Source organism: Sminthopsis crassicaudata, chromosome 4, assembly GCF_048593235.1.
Source record: "Sminthopsis crassicaudata isolate SCR6 chromosome 4, ASM4859323v1, whole genome shotgun sequence".
In the NCBI taxonomy this organism is placed as follows: domain Eukaryota; kingdom Metazoa; phylum Chordata; class Mammalia; order Dasyuromorphia; family Dasyuridae; genus Sminthopsis; species Sminthopsis crassicaudata.
Genome location: NC_133620.1, coordinates 141,758,667 through 141,774,035, shown reverse-complemented (window position 1 = coordinate 141,774,035; position 15,369 = coordinate 141,758,667). Strand labels below are relative to the sequence as shown.

Here is a 15,369-nt window from a genome sequence, read left to right as displayed (position 1 = left end):
AAAGTTTCCCCTAAGAACTGTTTTGGCTGCATCCCATATGTTTCTACCTTCATTTCATTTTCTCCAGGTATCTATCATACTTAACTTTTCTAAAATTCTATTCACCTTTTTAACTTCTTTTTTTTTTGTTTACTTTGGGGTGAGATTTTTCTAGTTCTGAGAGAGGGAGGTTGCAATCCCTCACTAGTATAGTTTTGCTGTCTATTTCTTCTTGCAATTCACCTAACTTCTTTAAAAACTTGGATGCTTGTAAAGGGCTAAAACTCTTGAGTCAATGCACTGGGGTAAGACAATAAAGCACTTGAGGCTAATTACTGATTGGACAATACTCTATAAGAATATGCTTGGAAAATGGCCCTTCCCATTATCCTGTGCTGGTTCAATCATTTGGTGTATACAGAAAATTGTGGGAGGGAATAGGAGGTGCAGTGAGACTAGCCAGGGTCACTAAAAGCTAGGGAGACAACAAGGTGAGGCGGGGAGATCCTATGCTCTACTCCCTTCACTTCTACGATAAAAACCTAGAATAAAGACTTTTGCTTATCCTGACTCCAGCTGATTTTAAGATATCCAGGATTCTAGTGCAATTGCCACAGATGCTTTATCACTTTGGTGCATATGCTAGGATTGATATTACTTCATTATCTATGCTCTCTTTTTGAAAGATGTCCTTTCCTTCCTTTTCTCTTTTAATTATATCTATTTTTTGCTTTTGCTTTGTTTGAGATCAAGATCATTATCCCTGCTTTTTTTTTTTAACTTCAGCTGAAGCATGATATATTCTGTTCCAGCCTTTTACATTTATTCTTTGTGTATCTCTCAGCTTCAAATATGTTTTTTGTAAACAACGTATTGTAGAGTTCTGATTCTTAATTCACCTTATTAACTTTGGTAGAGTTCATACCATTCACATTCATAGTTATTATTACTAACTCTTTTTCCCCCTCTTATTTTTCCCCATTTATACTTTTTTCTCTCCTTTCACCTTTTATCTCCTCACCAGTATTTGCTTCTGACACCAACCTCACTTTATTTGTCCTCTCTTCTATCAGCTATCCTCTTTTCTTCTCCCTTTGCTCTTCTACTTCTGTCCTCCCTTTTATCAGACCTCCCTCTTTCTTTCCCCTTTCTCCTCCTACTTCCATATAGAATGAAATTTCTATATTAAAGTATGTATGTTATTATCTCCTTGAGCCAAATTCAATGAGATTAATTTTTTTTAAAAAGCCCATCTCTTCTTTCCCTGTACTATAAAAAGTCTTCTGCACCTCTTCATGTGATATAATTTACACCATTTTACCTGGCCTTTCCTCTTCTTCCAATATAATCTTTTCCCTACCCCTTAATGTCTTTTTTATCATCATATCAAAGTCAACTTATACCCACAACATCTCTCTCTGTGTATATGTGTGTGTGTGTGTGTGTGTGTGTATACATACCCTTTTTAATTGCCCTACAAAGATACAGTTCTCAAGAGCTACAAGTAACATGTTTCCATGTAAGGATATAAACAGTTTAACCTTTAAATAACATTTTTTTTTCTTTCTTCTTTACCTTTTAATGCTTATCTTGTGTCTTATATTTGAACATCAAATTTTCAGTTCAGCTCTGATTGAAAATCCTCTATTTCATTGAATGTTCATCATTTCCCCTGAAAGATAGTTCTTAATTTTTCTTGATAGTTGATTCTTAGTCTTAGTCCAAGCTCTTTTGCCTTCAAGAATACCATATTCCAGATCCTCTATTCCTAATATAGAAGCTGCTAGGTCCTGGGTAATTCTGACTGTGACACTGAGTCATTAGTTTCTGTTTGTCTAGTTGTAATATTTAATGAATTATTTTCTTCAATTAGCTTTTTCTTACCCTCTTTTCCATTTGACCAATTCGTACTTTTAAAGGATTTATTTTCTTCAGTATATTTTTTTTTGGCCATTTTGCCAAAGCTATTTTTTTAAGGAGCTGTTTTCTTCAGTCAATTTAAATGCTTCCTTTTCCACAATGTCGACTTTTTTCATCAGAATTCTCCTCTATAGCTCTAATTTCTTTTTTCAATTTTCTTCTACCTTCCTTATTTGATTTTTAAGATAATTTTTGAGCTCTTCTAAGAGAATCTTTTGAATTTGACATCAATTTATATTCCTCTTTGAGGCTTCACATATAAGCATTTTGCCTGTTCTGTTCTTTTCTGATCTTCTTTGTCACTATAGTAGCTTTCTGTGATCAGAGCTCTATTTTTGCTCATTTAAAAATTAAATTCCACTCCTAGGGTACGGGGAGATAGTCTCAATCTTCTTTTGGATGGAGACAGAGGCCTCTCATTGACTTGCTACACTGAGGCTGGAGGTGTTTTCAATTTTCCCACTGTGCTGGGTTGGCCTAACTCAGTTCTGCCAGGGGGCTCACAATTTGCTTTCTGTACTTGAGTTGGAGGTCTTTCAGCTGGCCTATTGAGCCACTGGTCCACTAAGTCAGGATGGAGGGGCTTCAACTGCTGGTCTGTACTTTGGCTAAGAGCCTTCTGCTAGATTCCCTGAACTTCTGGGCCAGGTTCCTCCAGAGGGGAACAGATCTTTTCTGAAGTCTTTTCAAGATATTTTAAAGTAGAAAATTGTTTCACTATGAATTTTTGTGGGTTCTGTCACTCAAAAATCTGTTCAGAGATTTGATCTAGTATTGTTTCTGAGAGAAACTGGTTAGAGCTCAGGCAACTTCCTGATTTCTTTCTACCATCTTGGTTCTGCCCTTTTGCCTTTATCTTTACAGTAGTTGTGATAAAGTTTTATGTGATCCTATGTGATACCTGAATTATTATTGGCTACTTCCAGTAATTATTCTTTTACTTAGAAGCTTTTAATTTGATCATGACATTCCTTGAAGCTTTTATTTTGTGGATTTTTTCCAGGAAATGAATGGTAGATTATATTTTTACTTAGATTCTCCATATACGGAAACAACTTCAGGGACACAATAAAGATATTCTGAATCTCCTTATAGCAGCATTATGTTTATGCTGGCACTTTAACATTTGATTATCTTTCTGAGTAATCATGAGCTATGTATAGCTTATCAAAGCTTCTCTTTATATTTCTTTGCCTTTTTAAAGGTCATTACTGGAGTATATCTGAGAAATCTGGATTCTTATGACTTTTCATACAACTATATTAACTGCAAATTTCTTAATTACCTTTCCATTTCATTCTATTATCACTGTCATATGTTGCATCTCAGTTCTACTTTATATCATTCATTGAAAACTTTCTCTGAATTCCAAATTCTCTTCCTCCACCTAGTCTCTTCTCTATCCATGGAGAAACCAAACAATATGATACCATGCAGGACACATTTTTATATCATGCAAAACATATTTTCTATATGTTCAATACTATCACCTATTTTCTTTTTACATTAATTTTATCCAATTCTAAGTGTAGCCTCACAATAACAAAATAATTCTTTTATTCTTCCCTATCTTGCTTTTCCCAGAAATGACTCTAAACTTCCTCTTCTCTTCTCAAGCTTCCCATACTACTCTACTCCCACTCTTTAAGTTTCAATACACTTTACCCTTCCTTTAAACTCTAACAGTATATCTCTCCTACCTTTCTCAGTCAGACTCCTGAAGAAAGCAGTCTGCATTCCTTACCCCTACGTTTTTAGTCTTACCTACTCCTTACCCTTTGTCATTTCTTTCATCACTAACTGCCTTGGAGACATTCAGAAGTGGATAGCTTAGAGATATCACAAAGTTAGCAAGTTCAAAATAGAACTCACATTATGATAGAATATAAAGTGAAATGAGAAGAAACATGAGAACATTGTATACTGTAACTAAAATATTGTAGATGAAGAGCTATGAGTGACTTAACTCTTGCCAGCAATAAAATAATGCAAGATACAATTCTAAGGGACTCATGATGAAACATGCTATCTATATCTAGAGAAAGAACTGATATTGTTTGAATACAGTGAAGAATACTATTTTTTTCTTCATCCCTCCCCTTTTCTTCCTTCCTTCCTTCCTTCCTTCCTTCCTTCCTTCCTTCCTTCCTTCCTTCCTTCCTTCCTTCCTTCCTTCCTTCCTTCCTTCCACATGAACATTCCTGATCCTATGAACTATTAGTGCCTATCCTCCCAAACTCTTGTATTTAGCATCCTTATATTTATGTTGCATCCTTCCTTCCTTCCTTCCTTCCTTCCTTCCTTCCTTCCTTCCTTCCTTCCTTCCTTCCTTCCTTCCTTCCTTCCTTCCTTCCTTCCTTCCTTCCTTCCTTCCTTCCTTCCTTCCTTCCTTCCTTCCTTCCTTCTTCTCTTAAGAAATTTTTTTATTAGAGTGTTTTTTGTGCAAAATGACTAATATGAAAATACGTAAATGCACATGTATAACCTATATCAGATTGCTTACCATCTCAGAAAGAGGAGAGGGAAGGGTGGAATTTGGAATTTAAAAACTTCTAAAAGTGTTAAAATTGTTTTAATATATAATTGAGAAAAATAAAATTATTTTTTTAAAAAAGAGAACTCATTACCCATAAATCCTCTTTTCCAACCTTTCTTTTGTTGTTGTTGCTGAAAGCAACATCATTCTTCTAGCCTTCCAGGTTTGTAATATTGGCATTCTCTTCAATTCCTCTGCATTAGCCCAAATGACTAATCAGTTGCCAAAACTTGTTCTTTTCTACCTCTGAAATCTTTTCCATCTAAACTAAACCCTTTTCTTCACTCATGCAGCTATCAGTTCATTCAAGTACTCAACACCTATAGCCTAATATTGCAATAGCCTTTTGTTGTTGTTGTTGTTGTTGTTGTTGTTGTTGTTTTTCCTGAGGCAATTGGGGTTAGGTACTTGCCCAGCTAGGAAGTGTTAAATGTCTGAGACCAATTTTGAACTCAGGTCGTCCAGGGCTGGTGCCCTATCCCCTGGGCCACCTAGCTGCCCCTGCAATAGCATTTTAAATGATATTTCTGCCTTAATTCTTTCTGCACTCCCAGTTTATCCTAAATACAAGCTGTCAAAGTGATTTTTCTTAAGTGGAGATGTGGCCTTTCTTTAAGTGAAAATACTCAACGACTGGGGCAGCTAGGTGGTGCAGTGGATAGAGCACCAGCCTTGAATTCAGAAGGACCTGAGTTCAAATATGGTCTCAGACACTTAACACTTCCTAGCTGTGTGACCCTGGGCAAGTCACTTAACCCCAGCCTCAGGGGGGAAAAAAAAAGGAAATACTCAATGACTTCTGGTGATTCCATATTGCTTGTAAGATAAAATATAAACTCTTCTCTCTAGATTTTAAAGCTCTCCTAATCTGTTCCTCAATATATCTTTACATTGTTCTATAACATTCTTCTCCATTCACTCCACAAGCCAGCCTAATTTGCTTTTTTTTTTTTTTTTGTTCTTCACATATACACAGTACTCTGTCCCATCTCCACACTGTCTATCCCTTTTGACTAGAATGAAATCTCTTATATAATTCCTCTCTCTTCCTTCAAGATTCAGCTCAAACTCTATTTTCCACATGAACATTCCTGATCCTATGAACTATTAGTGCCTATCCTCCCAAACTCTTGTATTTAGCATCCTTATATTTATGTTGTATCATTCTGGGCTTTTTAAAAAACCAACTTGTCATTTTCATTATAGAGTTAGATTTCCAGAAATCAATTATTACTAGCACAGATTCTAGAGGGTACACTGTGAATGCTACTCATAACTTTATGATTTATAAGTCCCCACCAGTATACATCTTAAATTGTTATCTAGTACATGAAATTATCTGTTAGTAAAGGCATTTACTAATATGGAAATGTAAAAATAGTTGCCACTAAATATTTTCTCTATAAATCTGGGGCATACTTTCACAAATATCCACAGTGTTCATGGGAAGAATGGACAAACTCTAACAGTAGTGAGACACATCATTAGCAAAGAAGTATGATTGAGACAACTCACTTCTGTAATATTGTGGTGCCTTGATGCTCTTTCATTATTTTGAAAACTCCTCTTTATAGAATAGTTCTTGTTTGCCAACTCTAGCTCTCTGTTGATTGTGTAACCAGTTCATACTACCTCTTTGTAATTGTGTTTGTCTAGATAGATTCAGCATTTTATACTGGTTGAGAATCTCCACATTAAAGTGATCATTTTTGGAGTGTGTGAGACAATTTCCCCCCTCTATTTCTTGCTTCAATTCATGCACTAACTGATGAAATCTTGATCTACTGGATGGAAGATTTCACTCTGGATAAGTTTCTGCTAGATTCTTTGGCCATCAGAGGAGTAGAGAGAATATTTCCCCTACTCCTTTTTAGAAGTCTCCTTGACAAAGTGCTCCTTAAACCTTTTGAACTACTTATGGCTTGAATATTTAAATACTTCTGGGACATTTATAATTGTTGGGTCAATCAAGTTGTTCCCCTCTAACTAAAATAGAATAGTGTGTTTACTTTGTAAAGGGGTCTATGTATGGCCCCAATTTTATACTTAATCTAATACCTTGTTACATAAAAATCTCATCATCTGTAACTAATTTCTGTCACCACATCAGTGTAGTGTGTGGGTATGCTTTGGAGTGGGGAAAGGGAATCACATCTTTTCCTTTACTTTTATCTGTATTCACTTTCCTTATATTTATTCTGTATACTTATACAAATATTGTATATTACTTTTATTCTATATTCTTGTCTCTATCACTAGATATGAACTCCTTGGGAACAGGAACATAAAATTTCTTGTTTATTGAGTAATTGATGGATGAGGCAGAGTGATTTAGAGTAAGAGTACTTTTTTAAGACTCAGGAGACCAACACATTTCTACTTAAATGCTTTCTTGTTCAAATGACTGGATATTTTAAGGTGTTAAGGTCTAATTAACTTTGATCATAACCTGTGCAATCTCTGAGGTCTTTCAATCCTATAAATCTGTGAATCTATGGTATCACCTCAAAAAGTGAATTCATAAAAGAAAATCCAATTTCCTTACAAGAGCAATTAGGACCTTGAGAATAGAGAGTTTCATTTTTGTTTTTGTATCCCAAGAACCTGGCTGAGTGATTGCACATAGTAAATGCTTAATAAATACCTATTAGCTAATGGATGGATAGCATAAATGACTGCTGTGTTCATTCATATCTGGCTTCATGACCCCATTTGGGGTTTTCTTGGCAAAGATATTGGAACAGTCTGTCATTTCCTTCTCCAATTCATTTTATAAATGAGGAACTGAGACAAACAGGGTAAATGACTTGCCTAGGGTCACACAACTAGTAAGTATGAATTTGAACTAAATTTGAACTCATGAAGATGAGTTGTCCTTTGTCCAGACTGGGCATTCTCTCCATGAAACTATGTAGCTGACCCAGAGAAGATATAGATAGATCATTTCAAATATTTTCTGCCTAGATGTCCCCCCCCCCACAAATCATACAATTTTCTTAAAGAATTAGGAAAACAAGATAGAATTGCAAAGTAACATAACCTAACAAATATGAATCTCTTCTTTCAGGGCTCAAGAACTATTAATTAAAATAATTAAAAATCCTTATAACACTTGGCACTGGCAGAGGTGCTAGTTCATAAATGATGTTGTATCATGGGTAACATATCTAAATAATGAGATACGTGAAAGACTAGGTTCAAGAACTGTGTCTGAAACTTACTATGTGGCTCTTAGTTATTTATGTTTCTGATGCTCAGTTTCCTCATCTATAAAAAAGGGAAAAGGGAAAATAATATCTATCAACTTTGATTCAATTCCAAGCATCATGCTAAGCCTTGAGGATACAAGAACAATAACAAAAGAAATAGTCCTTGTTCTTAAGTAGCTTACATTCTAATTTTCAGAATTCTTGTGAGAAATGCATTTTGGCAACTGCAAATTACTGTAAAAAGTGAGTAAAAACAAAAGGAAATAATATTTTCTAATGAATTAATAAAATAATCAAATTTCATTCATATTATGGTTAGAATACTAATCCTGTGAAGATTAATAATTGAGAATGGTAAGAGGAATTACTTTACTGCCTGCTAACACAGATTTAGGTTGACAATTCCTATGATGAAAAGTCAGAAAGTCATTTCTGTATATCAAGATGTCTATCAAGAAGTACTAAAAAAAAGTAACAATAGGACTTGAGATCAATTAATTTGTTTTATGTTTATATGCATATCTTCTTGAGATGCAGAAAATTGCTTATAAGTAGATTTAAAAATAATGAATTCTTTTGATTTAGCACGCATCTGAATCCTTGAAAAATTAGCAATTTTATATTAAAATCTTTTGAGCTTGTGAGTGTATGATCACATTAAACTAGGTGGGGCTGACTCAAATATGGCTCTATGCCCCTTTTGATGTTGATCCTGGTGTGCCTACACCCCCTTACACCTGCCTAGTTATGTTACTGGTTAAAAATATAGCTAGTCTCTTCAAGGTTGAAAATGATTCATTTCAGATTCTGAGAAAATTAAAAATCTTAGCCCAGGGCAAAAGTCTAGGAGCTATAGTAAAACCACTAAAAATAGAGGCCATGACATATTTAGGAAATAGTATAAAGACCACAAAATTGAGAAAAAAATCTTTATTATTCTTCCATTTTAGAATAAAATTGGTGATGTCAAAAACATTCAAGAACCAGTTTAAGAATAAAGCATTTATATGCAATAACATAATCAACTTGAACAATACCAAACCACCATGTGTGAGAAGGAAAGAACCAGTTATAATAGCTTTCGGAGCTCTTTTGAAGACATTACAAAATTCATTTAGTTCTGTCTTCTTGTAGAGGGGTAATGCTTTGTATTATTAAGAAGCTTCTAATGGAGCTGGAAAAGATACTTTGCTTGACCATGGTATTACCTGGCAATAAAGGAAAAATCCAGAGTTTCACACACAAACCATGGTGTTGAAAACTGCAAGCTTAATTCCCAGGTCTTTATGAACTTGAACTTGAATCTGTGGATATAGTCCGTATAAACATACCAAGATAATCTTAGAAAAGTTACAGAGAAGAGGAAAATGTATCTCTGGTTTGGTAATTCATTTTTAAAGATGGACATTAAGATAAACAGTTTTTTTGAATCTAGATCTTTATACGCTATTCTTACGAATGAAGATTATATAGTATTCAGTAAGAGAAATAGTTCCCCCACTTGTCTCCAAGAATTCTAAGGAGGAGAAAACTATCTGCTGAAGAATTTAGAATGGAGGAGATTTTGGAAGAAAAGCAAGGTGTGTAATGGTGGAAAGATATGGAAAATGGCCTATATTACGCATCTTGCATTGACTTTGTTTTGTTTAAAAGACAAAAAGACTATGATGAGATAGTTCATAATCTCCAATAAAAGCTTAATTTGAAAGTATTTTTCCTTTGGCTTTTTTCTTTTCTGAGAGGTCCCCTTTTGGATAGACTTTGTGTTAGAGTGATCAACCTGAGCAAAAATGAGGTCCATAATATATCAATATCATGTACAAGGATTGCAGACATTATTTTTCCATGAAAAAAAATTGCTGGTTAGTTAAAACGCCCTCATGTGTTTCCACATGGCAATATTTTAGGGTTTTCCCCAAGAGAATATTACTTATAATCCTAGGATCATTGCAACTCTTAATGATATTTTCTGCTTTCTCTTTTCCCTCTCATACTTTCAAAGATACCCACAAAGCTCTGAGTAGGTCCTTAAAACTTTAGGGTCAAAGATTAAGCAGGGATTGGTTTAGTAGGTCTTGACAGATGCCTTATAGCACAGAATGGTAGTCAAATATGGGACCAGCAGGAGTCTATTTATAGTTTTCCAATGTCAAGGCCAAGTGAAATGTCAACTAGTAGAATGATTACTGAGGAGATATTCAGCAAAGAAAGAGGCACCTTTAATAGGGCAAAACACTAACATCTTTTGCAGGTACAAAAGCCATTTCCAACAGAAGTGTTCATCTTGTTTAGTTTTCTTACCCTATACAGTTGATAAAATGCTCTGTATGTTGATAGAACACTATTTAACTGAACTCTTCATGGAGGTTTGTAAATCTGGTCAGGGAAAGGGAAGAGTTAAATTTCAGTTGGAAATGTCTATGTGATGTTCAAACATTTATTAAAAACTTTGGTTGTTTGGTACAATTGGAAGCATAGTAAGAGCATGTCTGCTCTGAGATTTGAGGAAGGGGTATCTGGTCTAAGAGAATATCATAAAACTTTTGACATTGAATTATATTCTTTTGGAAAACCCACCCTGTTTAAATTTCCCAAACTTGATATCTTTTTTTCCTTTTGAACTGACATTCTATTTAATCAGTAAGCCTATGATTTATGATATGTCTGTTTTTGCTCTTGTTTGGGATAGCTTTGGAAAGCACTGGCCTCTTTCAGGTTCTGAGGGCATGGAGCAAGACCAGGAGTACTCTCAGGGGCCTGGGAGCTCTTTCTCTCTCAGGAGCAGATTTCCAATAACGGCCCCATGTTGCTCTCTGTTAGCAGTAAAGGAACCTTAAATGCCCAACTGCCATTCATTTGGTTTTATGCAGCAGCAAAGCTGCTGTGACTTACATACAGGAAGCTGCCAAGTGCCCTGCCTACTGGCTGCTTCATGAACCCCTGCAATTTCGCACACGCACACAGAGCCACATGCACATACACGCACATTCTTTCCTTCATTCTCATTCTCTTAGCTCTTGAGTTCTGCATATCCATGGAACATTTCAGGAAAGCACTCTCTGTCCTGTAGGGTAAGATTGTTTTTGGTTTCTTTTTCTTATTTGTAGTCTTAGCTTGGTTTGAATGCATGCACCTTACTGTTTTGGTCAGTGTCTGCAGCTAGAAAGGAGAAGAGGATTTGCTGGTTTAACATGTGTGTTTTGTGCTCTCAGGATTTCTTTGTGTCATTCTCTTAAATGTTGAAATCTAGATTCTGAAGAAACAAATATTTTTGCTTATACTCTGAAGTGCTTTTTAAAACAATGGAATTAGAGTTCATTGGAGCAAAATAAATTATTTGTAGAAAAGTTGTTTTGCAAAGTAGTTGGAGTTAGGCATATGGAGAAGCACCTGATTAATCTTACAGTTTTTTTTAACTCTTCTTTTGCCAACAGTCTATATTTGCTAAATTCATTTTTGTGTTAATGAAAAATTAATAAGATATCATTTCATCCATAATAATTTATTGAAGTTTGAATTTGAAAGCATGAATTGTAGTCTATACAAATGTATTAAAAAAACCCACACATCTCTTTTGATGTTAAAAGAAATACAATTAAACATATTATCTACATATACTTGTATACCTTTTTTTAAGAGATGGGGAAGGTAAGAGAGAAGAATTAATGAGCCAATTGCAGGGTTTTAGCCGCTAGAAAATAAAAGAAAAATTTAGAAGTAAAGGAATATCAGAAGAATGTTGGTAAATGCTACAACATACTCACCATACCTTTGTTTCAATTAGAATGTTGGTAAATGCTACAACATACTCACCATACCTTTGTTTCAATTATGGTTTCATTTTCTGAGTTTATAGTCCAGCTTGCAAGATTTTTCTAGTTTTTCTGTTTGGCTCAAATAGTTGTTTTATTATTTTAAAAAATTTTAACAATCAGGACATTTGATTCTAAGAAGTACTGATAACCAGTTGAATATCCTGAGAAGAATTATTTAGAGAATCAGAGAAAAATACTACTGTATTTTAAAATTATATTTGTTTAATCATCTATGTCATATTTTTTTCTACTGAGGGCCTGAGATTTACATTTATGTAGAAATGCTATATTTTACATGAAGTTTTTCACATTTTCATAGCAGAGTCTGAAGAGGTACAAACTTGTAAGAAAATATATGTGAATATTTGTGAGTTGTCATTCATAAGAAAACCATTTAGGTTATGGTGGTGAGTACTACACTCTGTGATAGCAGATAAGATTAGAACTGGAAGGGACCTTAGTGATTAAGTAATCCAACTTCATTCCATGGATAAGGAAACTGAGTTCAAGTCTCAGGCAGCATCAATAGTTCCTAATAAAAGTGACAATTAAGTATTCTCTATATATGTATATACACATACATACATTCAAGTTTACATATATATATATATATATTTATATGTGTGTGTATGTGTGTGTGTGTGTGTGTGTGTGTGTGTGTGTGTGAAATATAATGTTCATCTCTTTTCTTTCCTATAAAGATGCCTCCTATCCTCTCCTTCAGAGGCTAAATATAGTCTTGCCGTCTGTGGCTGGCTGCATAGGCAACCACACATCCTATTCTATCTGCCATATCTTGGTTACAGAATAAATCTTACCCAGGGTCATTTTCTGTACACAGTACATATTTCTAGAAAACATGAAAAGTGATTCAAACGGAGGGAGAGATAAACAGAGATAGATTTGGAGCCTAGTAGGGGGTAGAAGGCAATAAATGAGAAAAAGCTGACCATTAGATTTGTCTTCCCACTTTGATACCAAGTTCTGTTTTTCCTTAGCTACCTTTGGGGGAGTATAAGCGGCTGTACTCTCCCCTCCCCTCGTAAAATTCAAACTCAATTAAACAACTAATACTAGTAAAGTAAAGTTCAGGGAAGCAATTCTTTGGGTTCTCTCCAAAGTGATTTGTGCCTGTAGTGATGTTTAAGCCAATGTCAGTGCAAGGCAACAGCTTCTGGCTAGTTTCCAGTACCTTTGTAATGCATATTAGCTCAGAAGAGGAGTAAGTACTTAAAGTTAGAGACTGAGAGTTTTTTGAGTGCTGCCACCGTGCATTTTTGCTCCTGCCCAAGTAAAATACTTGGGGAGGGCCCAAGAAGACATGCACTGCTGTGGGACTCACTGCGTCTTGTCCTCTTTCTACAGGTGGCCCACCGGCTGCTGAGCCCACCGCTGCTCCGGGAACCAGTTATGCGCCTTGCTCGCTGCTACTGATCATGACCATGACCCTTCACACCAAATCGTCTGGAGTGGCCCTGCTCCACCAAATCCAAGGTAATGAGCTGGAGCCCCTGAATCGCCAGCAGCTGAAGATCCCTCTGGAACGGCCTCTAGGCGAGATGTACGTGGATAGCAACAAGACAGGGGTCTATAACTACCCGGAGGGGGCTGCCTACGACTTCAACAACGCTGCAGCTCCGGTCTATGGCTCGTCCAATCTCACCTACGCCCCCAGCTCTGAGACCTTCAACTCCAACGGCCTGGGGGGATTCCACTCTCTGAATAACGTGTCTCCAAGCCCGCTAGTTCTCCTACACCCACCGCCCCAGCTCTCGCCTTTCCTGCATCACCACAGCCAGCAGGTGCCCTATTACCTGGAAAATGAGCAGAGTGGCTATGCCATGAGAGAGGCAGCCCCCCAGGCTTTCTACAGGTACTATAGCCCAGACATTGCAGGGGGTGGGACGGGGGGAGTGGTACTCGCCTTCGCTCTCAGTGTGTGTGTGAGAAAGAGCGCGTGTGTGCGTGCCTGAGAGTGTGTGTATGTGTATGTGTGTCTCTCTCTGTGTGTGTTTGTAGGTATATATGTGCGCGCACGCGCCTTTGTACTTGAGGGGAAGTATGCTTTCTCCAGGCAGGGATCTAGAGTGGAAGGGGACCAGGAGTTGCGGGGCAGAAGAGAGCGTTAAGCGGCCTAAGGGTGAAGGCAGCTTACTCCCGGAGCTCAGCCCAGAACTCAGCAGTTGTTCTGGGTCAGAGGTGCCCCTCTAAGCGAGTTTGGACTCTAGCTAGAATACTCCCTCGCCCCATCCCTTCCCTCCCTCCACCTACCTGGGCAGGTGAGGGTGAAACTTGCCCAGACTCTTGGCTGGAGGAAAGAGAGGGAGAAGGAGGGAAACATTGAAGTAGGGAAAGAAGGCTGCCACAGCCGCCGCCCGGGAGGAGACAGGCAGCAGAATGCTCTTGGGCTGAGGCGAAAAGAGGGAGGAGATAGAAACCTAGAAGAGAGATAATAGAGAGACGGATTGAATCAGAGAGACAAAGACAGGTACAGACAGAACCAGAGACAAGTGAGAGAGAAATAGGAAGAAGGATGGAGACAGAGAGGCAGAAAGAAACAAAGAGAAAGAGTCGGATATAGATACAGAGAGCAAGATAGAAAAAAAAAAAAAAAAAAAAAAAAAAAAACCCGAACAAAATTCAAGAAAGGCAGGGACAGAGACGGAGAACAGAGAGCTCCACAGACAGAACAAACACACACACACATACACACACACATATACACACACACACACGAAGAAACAAGTTGGGTGGGTTGGGGGTAGTGGAAAAAGCAAGAAACGAGCGGTTTATTTTCTGTTCCCGTTTTCTAAAGTCTGTTTCTCTTCCTTGGCTATATTTTGAAAATCATATTCCCAGCCCCTTTCCCCGCCTCCCCGTCTCAACTCCTTCTCCGTGAGAAACAGGTCAGGAACCCCGTGTGCTTTCTAACCAAACAAACCCTTTAAAAACTGTATATACAAAGCACCAGTTATCTGGGGAGCGGGGGTGGCGGCGGCGGCAAGTGGAGTGGGGCGGAGAACAAAACCCAAATAAACACCGGGAACTGGGAGTTACTACTAAATGTCCAGCGCAGGTATTTGGGGTTGGAGGTGTTTGAGGTTAGTGACAGCGTAGATTGTGTGAGGGTACAAAACTGAGAGATTCCTAACTTTCCCCCTCTGCAGTTTTTTCCCCCGCTTCATTACTACACTGCCCTCATCCCACTCGGGCACAACTCAGTATTTTCGGGTCAGTGTTTCCCTGATGGGAAAAACAAAACAAAACGGAAAAATGGAAAGAAGTTATACAGGCAGGTCTCAACAATTTGCTAGCTGTGAAGGTATCTGAGCCAATGTTGGAGCAGATGATGCCATGTGACATCTGACTGCAGGGAATTTATAGGTAGCTTGTAACCAGAAAAACATGTCCCACCGAGCTGTTCCTGATTTTTATACTCTTTGCTACCAGATAAGTAAGTTAGATTTCTGGGAACCGCGCACCTTCAGCTTGCCTGCTAGAGAGGGAAAAACAAAACAAACAAACAAGCAACAACAACAACAAACAACTCAAACTCGAGAAAATGGCCCACATGCAGCTTGGTGCTATGTAGTCTAGCCATTTGCTGTTCAGTATAAATCTGAGGAAGATTTTTTTTTTTTTTTTAAACATTTTGGTTGCAAGAATTTCTTTCATTCTTTTTCTTTGGGAGATTTTTCTACCTATACCTTTTCTAAATTCTTCTCCGTCCCCTATCCCATTTCATTTTTTGTTGCTCTGCCCTATTTCTACTATTGCCCAGATGTATTTCAGGTGCATGGATTTGTTTGAGATTGTCTGGGTCATAATAACCCGTAAACATTGCACTTTCAAGGGAGAAGGCTCCAATGTCCTCAGTTAACTGTCAACTCCTCCGCCCTCAATCCCTTCC

General features: G+C 37.3%; 1 protein-coding gene across 19 annotated transcripts in view; it reads left to right on the top strand.

Annotated features, from left to right (window-relative positions):
- The window catches only part of ESR1 (estrogen receptor 1), a 477,882-nt gene that overhangs the window by 133,620 nt on the left and 328,893 nt on the right, over nucleotides 1-15,369 (top strand). For 12 of the 19 annotated variants that reach the window (XM_074309534.1, XM_074309528.1, XM_074309533.1 and 9 more), the window contains one exon: nucleotides 12,825-13,332. In XM_074309534.1, the coding sequence (XP_074165635.1) occupies nucleotides 12,896-13,332 (437 nt within the window). In that variant the 5' untranslated portion in view covers nucleotides 12,825-12,895. The other 7 variants (XM_074309536.1, XM_074309532.1, XM_074309530.1 and 4 more) reach the window with 4 other exon arrangements.